This window comes from Bombina bombina, chromosome 4 (genome assembly GCF_027579735.1).
Source record: "Bombina bombina isolate aBomBom1 chromosome 4, aBomBom1.pri, whole genome shotgun sequence".
NCBI classification, from domain to species: domain Eukaryota; kingdom Metazoa; phylum Chordata; class Amphibia; order Anura; family Bombinatoridae; genus Bombina; species Bombina bombina.
Window position 1 is genome coordinate 744495207 of NC_069502.1, and position 14792 is coordinate 744509998.

Genomic DNA, 14792 nt, shown 5'->3' on the forward strand with positions numbered 1-14792 from the left:
TTAAAAAGATAGACAATCCCTTTATTACCCATTCCCCAGTTTTGCATAATCCACACAGTTATATTAATACACTTTTTATATCTGTGATTACCTTGTATCTAAGCCTCTGCAGACTGCCCCTTATTTCAGTTCTTTTGATAGACTTGCATTTTAGCTAATTAGTGTTGACTCATATATAACTCTGTGGGAGTGAGCACAATTTTATCTACACTCACTGGCCACTTTATTAGGTACACCTGTTCAATTGCTTGGTAACACAAATTGCTAATCAGCCAATTACATGGCAGCAACTCAATGCATTTAGGCATCTAGAGGTGATGAAAACAACTTGCTTAAGTTTAAACAGAGCATCAGAATGGGAAAGAAACGGGATTTAAGTGACTTTGAACGTGGCATGGTTGTTGGTACCAGATGGGCTGGTCTGAGTATTTCAAAAACTGCTGATATACTGGGATTTTCAGGCACAACCATCTCTAGGCTTTACAGAGAATGGTCCGAAAAAGAGAAAATATCCAGTGAGCGGTAATTGTGTGGATGAAAATGTTGATATCAGAGGTCAGAAGAGAATGGGCAGACTGGTTTGAGATGATAGAAAGGCAACAGTAACTCAAATAACCACTCGTTACAACCAAGATATGCAGAATACCATCTCTGAATGCACAACACGTCGCAAACCTTGAAGCAGATGGGCTACAGCAGCAGAAGACCACACAGGGTGCCACTCCTGTCAGCTAAGAAAAGGAAACTGAGGCTACAATTTGCACAGGCTCACCAAAATTGGACAAAAGAAGATTGGAAAAACTTTGCCTGGTCTGATGAGTCTGGATTTCAGCTGCAACATTCAGATGGTAGGGTCAGAATTTAGCGTAAACAACATGAAAGCATGGATTCATCCTGCCTTGTATCAATGGTTCAGGGTGGTGGTGTAATGGTGTGGGGGATATTTTCTTGGCACACTTTGGGCCCCTTAGTACCATTTGAGCATTGATTAAATGCCACGGCCTACCTGAGTATTGTTGCTGACCATGTCCATCCCTTTATGTCTACAGTGTACCCATCTTCTGATAGCTACTTCTGATAGCTACTTCCAGCAGGATAATGCACCATCTCAAACTGGTTTCTTGAACATGACAATAAGTTCACTGTACTCCAATGGCCTCCACAGTCACCAGATCTCAATCCAATAGAGCACCTTTGGGATGTGGTGGAACGGGAGATTCACATCATGGATGTGCAGCCGAAAATCCTGCAGCAACTGCGTGATACTATCATGTCAATATGGACCAAAATGTCTCAGGGATGTTTCCAACACTTTGTTGAATCTATGCTACGAAGAATTAAAGCAGTTCTGAAGGCAAAAGGGGGTCCAATCCGGTACTAGAAAGTTGTTCCTAAAAAAAGGGCAGGTGAGTGTAAATAGCACACATGAACTAGCAGTATCTAACTGTGAATAACTGAGATAGGAGGCTGCCTTCAAGGGCTTAGAAATTAGCATATGAGCCTACCTATGTTTAGTTTTCAACAAAGAATGCCAAGATAACAAAGCAAATTTAATGATAAAAGTACATTGGAAAGTTATTTAAAACTGCATGCCCTATCTGACTCATGAAACTTTAATTTCAACTTTACTGTCCCTTTAAGGTCCTACATGTGGATATAAGGGCTTTTTCCGCTCAGCCAAACCTCAATTTCTATCCTACTGTAGTTTAGATTCATCCTAGAGTAACATGTGACCCTCTTTTAAAAAGGCATCTTTCATATAATCTCACAACCCAATTAGAACTGGGGTTGAGTTAATGGCTGTATAACAGCCTCCCACACCATTACCAATAAGGAAGTGCTTCCACCTCTGGGAACTTCCATGTTGAGTGTAATTATATTACGTCACCGTCAGTAGTAGTGATACTGGTAATGAGTACAGGAAAACACAGAGAAAGCCTCTGTGCAGGAGGACAATATGTTGAGGACAACATGGTTTTGTTTTCTGCATCCAACAGAATTACAAGAGTGTGTCTGGAATTTTCAGAAACTGACTGAATATTTACAATACTAATTCCTACTGGAAAAATTGTGATGGTCAAACAATCTCCTTTAAAGGGACACTCAACAACTAAATTGTTATTGTTTAGATAACACCTTTACTACCCATTTCCCAGATTTGCACAACCAACATTGTTATATCAACATTGTTATATTAATATACTTTATACCATTTAAACCTTTAAATGTCTGCCTGTTTCTAAGCCACTACAGACAGCCTCTTATCAAATGCCTTTTTATTTGCTTTTCACAACAGGAGACTGTTAGTTCATGTCCATATAGATGATAGTGTGCTCACGCCCGTGGAGTTATTTAAGATTTAGCACAACAAAGTACTAACTGCAAGTCAATAGATAATAATTACAAAGTCATGTGATCAGGGGGCTGTCAGAAGAGGCTTAGATACAAGGTAATCACAGAGGTAAAAAGTATATTAATATAACTGTGTTGGTTATGCAAAACTGGGGAATGGGTAATAAAGGGATTATCTATCTTTTAAAACAATAACATTTCTGGTGTAGACTGTCCCTTTAATGAGTGGACTTTAAAAATATATTTAAATTAGTCTTCAATTACTAATATACTAAGTAGTCTTTTAAAAACCTGCACACCAATCAGGCTTTTTAGTGGCTTTAATAATTTTAATGTTATCCTACCTCTGCATTATCAGTCCACTGAAAAAATCCTTGAAACTGCACATCAAACACTTCACTAGATAGAGAAGTGAGGTATAGATGAACTGCTTCACACACAGGCCCCAGCTGTCTCACACATTCTGCAAAATCTAGTTGACCTGTACAAGAGAGGGGACAATGAACACCTATAGATGTATTTAAAGGGACAATCTACTTAAAAAAAAGTTAGATAGATAATCCCTTTATTATCTATTCTCCAATTCTGCATAACCAACACTGTTAAATTAATATACTTTTTTACCTCTATAAATTCCTGTATCTAAGCCCCTGCAGGCTGCCCCTTGTCTCAGTGTGGAATCTGTTGGCACTCTACAAATAACCGATAATAATAATAATCTTGATTTTAGTCAATCAGTGTTGGTTCTGGATATAACCATTATCATTCACCACAGGAGTGAGCACAATGTTATCCATATGGCAGACATGAATTAGCACTGTCTCGCTATAGTGGAAGATTTAAAAAGCTAATAAAAAGCACTGAGATAAGTGTTAGCCTGCTGGGGCTTAGAAACGGGCAAACTTGAAAAACTCAGGACATACTTGAAAGTTCAGGACATACTTGAAAACGAGAGAAATCTCAATGCATCCTTCCTGGTAAAATATTTTATAAATAAATAAATAAAACTTAAAGGTTATAAAGTATATTAATATAACAATGTTGTTTATGCAAAGCTGGGAAATGGGTAGTAAAGGCATATTTATCTTTTTAAACAATAAATAAATCAAGTAGACTGTCCCTTTAAGCATGCTCTGTGCATTTATAGATGCATATAACATGTTGGCAACAGAATATAGTACCACAAAAAATATTTTATCTTTCCATTTGTGTGAAAATTACCATACTACTGTTTTGTAAAATAAGGATCAATGTAATAAAGTGTCATGTAAATGTTTAACAGCAAGCTTAGATGCCTTATTTTTCAAATAAAGATAGCGAGAGAACAAAGAAAAATTGATAATAGGAGTAAATTAGAAAGTTGCTTAAAATTGCATGCTCTATATGAATCATGAAAGAAAAAAATTGGGTTCAGTGTCCCTTTAAAGGGTCAAACATCTGCAATAAGAAATCACATTGTATTACTGCACAATTGCTTGCATACACCTATGTGTTTAAAGGGACATTCAAGTAATTTTCTATTCCAAAATGAATCTGTTTTTAAGATCAGTGAAGTATTTTCAATAATTAACAATTTACAACATTTGTTGGAAATGTTTAATTTAAAAAAAAGATTATTCACATATTTTCAGAAAAGAAATAACTATTAATTGCATTAAATTAAGCATATTCACAACTGACCTGTGCTTTAGCAAATAAACACTTCTGTCTGCCTGTTTGTAAGCTAGTGCATAATCCACCAGACGCTGAGCCAGCCTCTCATTGCAAGTGCATGATTTAGCTGCAACTATGGGAATGATTAAAGCTTCATCCTGATCCGCGATCTGGCTTCATATTGTAAGAGAGCATGATTAGAGCTCCCTTACCATATGAAGGAAGACGCCATCTGCCACCAAGTTGCAGATCTTGCTGTCACAGCTGAGAGTGGGACTGAAGACTGAGCCTCTGTGCTGGAAGTAGATACTACGTAAACACAGTACACTGGGCAAAATACTGTGTGACATAGAACCTACATCAAAAGTACTTTGCAAGTAGTTATACGTATAGAAATAGGCAGGCAATAGTACAATACAAAATACTCTAACTGCAATATATGTTTTTATACTATTTAATTATTTTCCTTGCATATTAAATGCTTCTATAAAGGTGAATAAAATGTTTTAAAATGTACTGTATATCTGAAAATGTCTTTAGACAGAAAATGTTCTGAGGGGAAAAAAAAGACCAAAAAAAAAATGGAGAACCAACCTGAGGGTTTGTAGGATAAATGATCTGTTAGTGAAATCCAGCATACTTCATTATCTTGGCTTAAGAGTCTTTCAATGTCATAACTGCATTGTATTTCAAATCCAAGTCTACAGACCATATTGTGCACCTTGTTAGACAAACACGTGGTGTTAGGGAACGTTTTTAACACCTGCAACAGAAAATATCAAAGCAATTTATACAAATATTTAGCTTATATATAGTATCAAAACAAATAAGCTGATTCACAGCTACGTTCACAAAGAAGAGGCCTAAAACATAATCAGAGTCAAATGACAAGATGCAGATTTTGGCTTTAAATTATGGATTATAAATGTTATTATGCTGACATCTAAGAAAACATAAAGATGATTCATAGGATGTGTTTGCACATAATAATAATAATAATAATAATAATAATAATAATAATAATAAAAAAAGAATACTTCATTATTGACGAATATATATATCGTATTGTTCCGCATATAGGCCGCACTTTTTTCCCTTGATTTGTACCTTTAAATTTGCGGTGTGGCCTATATGCGGGTCGCGGCCTATATTTGTGTGCTTATCAGCAATATTGCACATGTGCAGTGCTGCCGAACTTCCGGTACACCCAGTGGCCTTGTGGGTATTGTATTCAAATGAAAAATTGAAAGGGAGAACTCACTTGTAAAACTTCACTTTTATTTTGCCAAAGTAAAAACTGCTTACACAACAGTCCATAAAACAATCATCATATAAGCCCAATCGAAGCAGATAGCAGCTATCTTTATTGATTGCGCTTCTATGATGCAAGTTTTATGGACTGTTGTGTAAGCAGTTTTTAAATTGGCGAAATAAAAGTAAAGTTTTACAACAAGTGAGTGCTCCCCTTGCAATTTTTCATTTGAATCCAGACTTGTCCATTAGGAGTGAGCACTTGTTTCTACCCTTGATGCAACCATGATCCGCTACCGCTACCCCACTGAATTGGCCTCTGAGTGATGACGTCATTACCCGGTGCGGAAGTCCGAGTAACCTGAAGGACGAATATGGAGGTGTCCGTTATTGCTGAAGAAAGCGCTCCCAGCTACATTCAAGGGGATTACACAATCGTAAGGGACCAGGTTGTCCGGTTAACCACACATCCAGCACCGGGTGTTAAACAGAAGTTTCCGCAGCTTGTGGTCAAGCGTGTTAACTTTTGGTTAACTTAGCTTTTGGTACTTTACTTATCTATGGACGCATGATAGGCTGACTTGTTTAGCCATTATACACACAGTGTTTGTTGGCTTAATGTGCTTTTAAGGGCCTCCCTTTTTGGGAACTTTGTTGCATTATGGGTATTGTAGGTGTGAGAAGATATTTTCTCTAAAAATTAAATTTCTTCAAAATGGCACCAAACATTAAGGGTGCGGCCTATATGCGGCACAATACGGGTAAGTTAAAATATATTTAAAACTAATAAGTGAGTAAGTTTATAATCAAAGTGATTGTAAATCCTAGCGTTTCAAAAATGCTAGGATTTACCAGCGCTAAAAATAAAGGTGACCGTCATTCACAAGCTTAAAAAACTGTGTAGAAGTTACCTTTAATTTGCCGTGGCTCCTGCCACCCATGGCAAAAGTCTTTTTACCATAATGTGAACTAGGTTTCCTTCTCTGCGTAGGCCAATTGGGAAAAAGTATAACTCGGTCACAAATGACTGTGTAGAATAAAACACTGTTGCATCTAGAATCTGCACTGCCACTTTTAACAGGAATTGAAAAGCCTACAATTATTAGAATTAAAGGGCCATTACAGTAATAAAATGACTTCCTCTAATTTGTTAGTGAATGTCATTTCATCACTAGCAAAACTGCAAAGCTATTTGTTTAACCCCCACAACAGACCCCAGGGGTAACTACAGTTGATATAATCAGCAGTGCTTTGCAGGTTCCAAGCAGTACTGTAACTATGTGCTTAATCCCTTAAATGCATAGCTTTGCAGTGTCGTTAGCAGGGTGGATAACAATCAATGATTTTTAAAAGAAATTGCTTTTTTTTTTATTTAAATCATTTTTTTTTAATAAAAAAAAAAAAATGTAGAAAAAAATCTATCTAAATATAGTTTTCTAAAAAGTCCAAAGTCCAAAAGTTATTCATCATAAAATATGGATTAGTTTTTAATTATGTAGCATGAAGCTGTATATTGTATATGTTTAATTATTTTGGTAAATTAATTCCCTTAATCCATTCATAATGTCATACCCTACCAGTAATTTCTGTAAGATTATGTTAGGCCATTTTTTAAAACTATCTATCGCAGATGCTTGACACCTCAAGACCATTCATAAAGCCCCAAAATGGCCTTTTGGTCATCATTGTATTCCAAGACTTGTTGAAATCATTATATTGTTTTGCACATATGCAGACATCCCAACCTGCAAAAACTCATTTCAGGGAGGTGGCTTCTCCCGCTACTGCGCTGCGCCGTCGCCACCCCCCCTCCCAGTTATATATTGGACACCTTGAAACCCTAAATAAGAGAGACTTATCATTAAAGTAGCTTCCCACTAAAGTCACATTAAAAAAGTAGCTTTATTGCACAACCACATACAACAAACCTATTTTTCAGTGATTGTACGCTTGTTGAATGCTCAAATCTTTTAGAATACGAAGTTTAATTACGTGTAGTAAATAAGGTAGTATTTGTGTTTTTATCTTATTAGAATCAGTGGTTTTTTTGGTTACTGATGCATACTTTAAGGGTTCTATAATGTCCCAGCAACTAAAGCATTCCTTAAAGAAACACTTTTCCAGATTTGGGCCACAATGGATCATGGCACTTGAAGTTTCAGGGAGATTGCATTCCATTTGCTGGCATCAGGGAGGGCTATTACAATCAGGGAGACTCCCTGAACTTCAGGAAGAGTTGGGATATCTGCGTATGAAAGGCACTCTGGAATGGTCACGGGAAACATTTTAGAGATTTATCAGCATGGTATAGATTCATTAAAGCTGTATATATCGCTATTGTATAGTCCTTCAGTTGTGGCCAGGGTACATATTTACATAAGTGTTGAGTATGTGATATCCTGTACAGTTCCGGCTTTTTACAGGAAAAGTGAAATCAAGACCATAGCATGCAGCTATCACTTTCTGTTAATGTTTGATTCTAATTCACATTCTCATTGTTGGGGTTATCGCTAACAGTACAGGTGTCTTCAGAACTGGTCTTTAAAACAGGATTGCGTGATTGTGACTTCAAAAGGAATCTATTGCAATCCAAATCCATTCTCACCACTGCAAAACCATAAGAATGCCAATTGTATGTAGGCATGATGGTCAAAGTAGGTATGATTGTTCAATCACTACACTGTATTTTTATTAAATATTTTACAAGTATTTTATTTTACAATATTTACATTTGTTTATTGTAAAAGCACCATTTCCAGTTTGGCGTGATCTGATAACAATATGAAGAATGCGGGTTTCTATTACATGGACTTTGGATATCTTCTTATACCAGATTTTAACAGTATTAAAAGTGTAACATATAAATCTGCTCTCTTGCAACATGGCATTTGCATAGAAGATGTTCAAACGAGATTTCACACATTCACGCACTTTACTATTAAACACGGTCACAGTGGTTGCACCTACCTTATTGAACTACTGCTAACAAAGGCACAATCAGGATTAGAAGTTCAATAATGTTGGTACAAGCACTGTAAAAAGTGCTGTTGTGACTATGGGGCATATTTATCAAGCTCCGAATGGAGCTTGATGCCCCGTTTTTCTGGCGAGCCTGCAAGCTTGCCAGAAACAGCAGTTATGAAGCAGCGGTCACAAAGAACGCTGCTCCATAACCTGTCCACCTGCTCTGAGCAGGCGGACAGACATCGCCGGAAATCAACCCGATCGAGTACGATTGGGTTGATTGACACCCCCCTGCTGGCGGCCCATTGGCCGCGAGTCTGCAGGGGGCGGCGTTGCACCAGCAGCTCTTGTGAGTATTCAGCGAGGTCTGTCGGACCTGATCCGCACTGTCGGATCAGGTCCGACAGACCTTGATAAATAGAGGACTATGTTTTGACCTAGAATGCTATGGGTTTTTATAGCACGGATACATTTTGCATTGTGATCACTTGGAAAAAAAGACAACCAATTCGGCTGAAAAGCCAAAAAAACATTTTGGGAGCAAACCGCTGATAGATTGTGAGTGACCCCATGGATGTTTAACCCCTTAATGACCACAGCACTTTTCCATTTTCTGTCCGTTTGGGACCAAGGCTATTTTTACATTTTTGCAGTGTTTGTGTTTAGCTGTAATTTTCCTCTTACTCATTTACTGTACCCACACATATTATATACCGTTTTTCTCGCCACTAAATGGACTTTCTAAAGATACCATTATTTTCATCATATCTTATAATTTACTATAAAAAAAAATTATAAAATATGAGGAAAAATTGAAAAAAACACACTTTTTCTAACTTTGACCCCCAAAATCTGTTACATATCTAAAACCACCAAAAAACACCCATGCTAAATAGTTTCTAAATTTTGTCCTGAGTTTAGAAATACCCAATGTTTACATGTTCTTTGCTTTTTTTGCAAGTTATAGGGCCATAAATACAAGTAGCACTTTGCTATTTCCAAACCACTTTTTTCCAAAATTAGCGCTAGTTACATTAGAACACTAATATCTTTCAGGAATCCCTGAATATCCCTTGACATGTATATATTTTTTTTTAGTAGACATCCCAAAGTATTGATCTAGGCGCACCACAAGTGTATTATGCCCAGCAGGGGGTTAATTAGGGAGCTTTTAGGGTTAATTTTAGCTTTAGTGTAGTAGACAACACCAAGTATTGATCTAGGCACATTTTGGTATATTTCATGCCACCATTTCACCGCCAAATGCGATCAAATTGAAAAAAAAAGTTAAATTTTTAAAAATTTTCGGTTTCTCACTGAAATAATTTACAAACAGCTTGTGCAATTATGGCACAAATGGTTGTAAATACTTGTCTGGGATCCCCTTTGTTCAGAAATAGCAGACATATATGACTTTGGCGTTGCTTTCTGGTAATTAGAAGGCCGCTAAATCCTGCTGCGCCTCACACGTGTATTATGGCTAGCAGTGAAGGGGTTAATTAGGGAGTTTGTAGGTAGCTTGCAGGGTTAATTTTAGCTTTAGTGTAGAGATCAGCCTCCCACCTGACACATCCCACCCCCTGATCCCTCCCTAACAGCTCCCTTCCCTCCCCCACCCCACAATTGTCCCTGCCATCTTAAGTACTGGCAGAAAGTCTGCCAGTACTAAAATAAAAGGGTTTTTAAAAAAAAATATATATATATTTACATATGCTACTGTGTAGGATCCCCCTTTAGCCCCCAACCTCCCTGATCCCCCCCAAAAGCGCTCTCTAACCCTCCCCTCTGCCTCATTGGGGGCCATCTTGGGTACTGGCAGCTGTCTGCCAGTACCCAGTTTGCAAAAAAAAAGTGCTTTATTTTTGTTTGTTTGTTTTTTTTCTGTAGTGTAGCTTCCCCCCCACACAGAGAAACCCCCACCACCTTGCTGATCGTTTTTTTTTAAAACTTTTTAGCCATTTTTTAACTTTTGATTGACATTTTTTATTAATGCCTTTTCTGTAGCGTAGCGGTTCCCACCCGCTCCCTCCCCGTGCACGCGCCCGCCCCCGCCCTCCCGTGCACGCCCCCGGCCATCCCCGCCCACGATCCCGCCCCCCCTGCACATCACCAGGGCCATCGATGGCCGCCACCCGCCTCCCGGTCCGGCTCCCACCCACCAACGCATTGAGCCACCCATCTCCGGTGCAGAGAGGGCCACAGAGTGGCTCTCTCTGCACCGGATGGCTTAAAAAGGTTATTGCAGGATGCCTCCATATCGAGGCATCACTGCAATAACCATAAAGCAGCTGGAAGCGAGCGGGATCGCTTCCAGCTGCTTTCCACACCGAGGACGTGCAGGGTACGTTCTCAGGCGTTAACTGCCTTTTTTTTGAGGACGTACCCTGCACGTCCTCGGTCGTTAAGGGGTTAAAGGGATATGAAACCCACATTTTTTTCTTTCATGATTCAGATAGAGCATACAATTTTAAGCAACTTTTTAATTTACTCCTATTATCTATTTTACTTTGTTCTCCAGGTATCTTTATTTGAAAAAGCAGGAATGTAAGCTTAGGAGCCGGCCCGTTTTTGGTTCAGAGCATTGGATAGTGCTTGCTGATTGGTGGCTACAAAAAAAATTTGATAGTAGGAGCAAATAAGAAAGTTGCTTAAAATTGCATGCTCTATCTCACTGGTTTTAAAACCTGTTCTCAGGCCTCCGTAACAGGTCAGGTTTTTAGGATTACCTTGGATTAGAGCAGGTAAAATAACCAGGTTTACTAATCAGCTGATTATTTAACCTGTGCTCTAGTTCAGATATCCTCAAAATGTGGCCTGTTAGGGAGGCCTGAAAGAAAAAAAAATTGGGTTTCATATCCCTTTAAGCAAATACAAAAGTGCATATGCTATATAAAGTTACGGTTTTAGTTGAAACTATTGAAATTTTTATTTATAGGATAATGCTTATTTTCCTCATTCAATTAAAGTACAGCAGAAAAGTTGTTCAAATATGAATAAAACTGGATATAGTTCACCTCACAATAATTTCATAATTGTCTATGTATTTCTAATGTTATATAACCAAATCAGTCATTTTCTGGTGTAACTGATATAACTAGTCTTACTGACTAGTGGTTTAAATCAAATCCACACTGGTCACTAGTGATAAAATAATGTGCTCTAATGAAATAGAGCATTTCATTTTATTACTATAACAGCCCTTTAAATTACAGGAAAAGGTGACAACAGAATTACTGAAAGTATATTTCAAAGCTGTTGCTTTTTTAACAACATATACTTAAAGTGAAGGTAAAGTTTTTTAAATAAAAATTCATATGTATAATCCTTTTACAATGTCCAATGCAGTCGCTATGGGTTTTTTTTAAATAAACTTATTTTTACATAGTAACATAGTAACATAGTAGATAAGGTTGAAAAAAGACTGAAGTCCATCGAGTTCAACCTATACAAATCTAAAATACTTACAAAAAGCTCCAGTTAAGCTTAAATAACCCCATTAAAATGTGACCCATTTAATACTAGCAATCATATCCATGAATTTTGTTTATATACAGAAATTTATCCAGACTATTTTTAAATGTATCTATGGTATTGGCATTCACTACCTCCTTTGGTAATGAGTTCCACAATTTTATTGCTCTTACAGTGAAAAAACGTTTCCGTTGCAGGAGATTAAATCTCCTTTCCTCCAACCTTAAATTATGACCTCTTGTCAGAACCAATTTTCTTGGAATAAAAAGAGCTTCTGCCATCTCTGTATATGGGCCTTGAATATATTTATATAAAGTAATCATGTCACCTCTCAAGCGCCTTTTTTCTAAAGAGAACAGACCCAGTTTGGCTAGCCTCTCTTCATAGGTTAATTTCTCCAATCCCCTTATTAGCTTTGTGGCCCTTCTCTGAACTTTTTCTAGTTCTGCAATATCTTTTTTAGCAATCGGTCCCCAGAACTGCACTCCAAACTCAAGGTGAGGTCTTACCAGGGCTTTATATAATGACAGAATTATGCTTTCCTCCCTTGAATCAATGCCTCTTTTAATACATGCTAGTATCTTATTAGCCTTTGAAGCCGCTGCCCTGCATTGTGCACTCATCTTTAGCTTGTTATCTATTACTACTCCCAAATCCCTTTCCTCCTGTGTTTGGCTAAGTCTTGTCCCATTTAAAAAATACATAGCCTGCTTATTTTTACTTCCAAAATGTAGAACCTTACATTTTTCCGTATTAAATCTCATTTTCCATTCACTTGCCCATAGTTCTAATTTTAGCAAATCCCTTTTCAAAGAGAGTTCATCCTGCTCTGACCTAATGACCTTACTTAACTTAGTATCATCTGCAAAAATAGAGATGTCGCTATTTAATCCTTGCTCCAAGTCATTTATAAAAATATTAAAAAGAACAGGGCCCAGTACTGATCCCTGGGGGACGCCACTGATTACCTTTGTCCAATCTGAGTATGATCCATTTACTGCTACTCGTTGCTCCCTATCTTTTATCCAGTTATTTATCCATGAGCTAACATTTTCAGCTATTCCCAGTCCCTTAATTTTGTGCATTAATCTCTCATGTGGCACTGTATCAAATGCCTTTGCAAAATCTAAGTATATCACATCAACTGATTCCCCTTTATCTATATTTTTACTTACTTCCTCGTAGAATCTAATTAGATTAGTTTGACATGATCTATTTCTCCTAAAGCCATGCTGATTAGAACTCATAATCTTGTTTACACGAATATGCTCATCAATATAATCCCTTATAATCCCTTCAAATATCTTCCCCACTATTGATGTCAGACTAACTGGTCTATAGCTTCCTGGATCATCCCTGCTTCCCTTTTTGAAGAGTGGCACCACATCAGCTTTACGCCAATCCTGGGGTACCATGCCTGAGGATAATGAGTCTTGAAAAATTAAGAGTAAAGGTTTGTCTATAACAGTGCTAAATTCACTTAACACCCTTGGGTGTATTCCATCTGGGCCTGGAGTTTTATTTACCTTAATATTTTTTAGTTTTTTCCTGATATCCTCTAAACAAAACCCAGTTAGTGGTATGGACTGGCATGTTCTATTCTGTTCCAAAGTATCATTCAATGGTTCCTCTCTTGTGTATACTGAAGAAAAAAACTGGTTTAGTACCTCAGCCTTCTCTCTGTCATTATTTATCATGCTACCCTCCACACATTTTAATGTACCTATATTATCCTTCTTAGACTTTTTGCTATTTATGTACTTAAAGAACCTTTTAGGGTTAGACTTAGAATCCTTGGCAATTAATTTTTCATTTTCAATTTTGGCTAATTTGATTGCTTTTTTGCATGCTTTGTTACATTCCTTATAAATATTGTATGCTGAGTCTGTACTATTTTCTTTTAATAATTTAAATGCCCTACGTTTTTTCCTAATTTCTTTTAACACATTTTTATTTAGCCATAACGGCTTAGTTTTTTTATTTTTATTTTTATAACCATATGGTATGTATCGATATGTATATTTATTTAACAAATTTTTAAATATTATCCATTTATCCTCTGTATTTTTATTAGAAAATACATTGTCCCAATTTATATTATTTAATGATTTCCTTAAATCGTTGAATTTTGCTTTCTTGAAATTAAAAGTCTTAGTTAAGCCTTTAAAACACTGCATATGAAAAGAGATTTCAAATGTGACCATGTTATGATCACTGTTACCCAAATGTTCTTTAACTTCTATGTTTGATATTATATCTGTATTGTTTGATAGCACTAAATCCAATATAGCTTTACTCCTAGTTGGCTCCTCTATTAATTGTGACAAGAAGTTATCCCTGAGAACATTTAAAAATCTATCCCCCTTAGCTGAATTACTAGTTTCATTGGCCCAGTTTATATCAGGGTAGTTAAAATCTCCCATAATTACAGCACTGTTATTAGCAGCCTTACCTATTTGGATAAGTAGTTGAGTTTCCTCCGGGTCACTAATGTTGGGAGGCTTGTAGCATGTTCCTAGTAATATTTTTTTAGGATTTTTCCCCCCACTCTTTATTTCAACCCACAGGGTCTCTACATTGTCACTTGTATCATAAATATCTTCCCTTATTGTAGGTTTAAGGTCAGGTTTAATATACATGCAGATTCCTCCACCCCTTTTATTATTCCTGTCCCTCCTAAATAATGTATACCCCTCTAAGTTAACTGCCCAGTCATGTGAATCATCCCACCAAGTTTCAGTTATACTGATAACATCATAGTCCTCTTCTGCAAATAAGAGCGTCAGCTCCCCCATTTTACCTGTCATGCTTCTTGCATTTGTTGTCATACATTTAATTTTCATGTGCTTTCTGCTGCTACTTGGTGTACTTTCCTCTATACTTTCTAATGTGACATTTCTTAAGTCATCCCTTCCTTGAGATATTAAGGGAGTGACATATTCAGACACTGATCTCTCTGTTCTATTTTGTTCTAATTGACCCTCCCCCCCTTTGCCTAGTTTAAAAGGTTCTCTAAACGTGCTACCATCCTTTCCCCCAACACACCTGCACCCATGTCATTCAGATGCAATCCATCCTTACTGTACAATTTGTACCCTAGT

At 37.1% G+C, this 14792-nt stretch overlaps 1 protein-coding gene across 1 annotated transcript in view; it reads right to left on the bottom strand.

The window, feature by feature from the left end:
- The window catches only part of ERMARD (ER membrane associated RNA degradation), a 119387-nt gene that overhangs the window by 98950 nt on the left and 5645 nt on the right, over positions 1-14792 (bottom strand). Inside the window, exons 3-4 of the mRNA XM_053710995.1 lie at positions 4600-4768; positions 2697-2833 (exon numbers count right to left, since the gene is read on the bottom strand). Coding sequence (XP_053566970.1) covers positions 2697-2833; positions 4600-4768 — 306 coding nt within the window. The remainder of the gene's footprint in view (positions 1-2696; positions 2834-4599; positions 4769-14792) is intronic.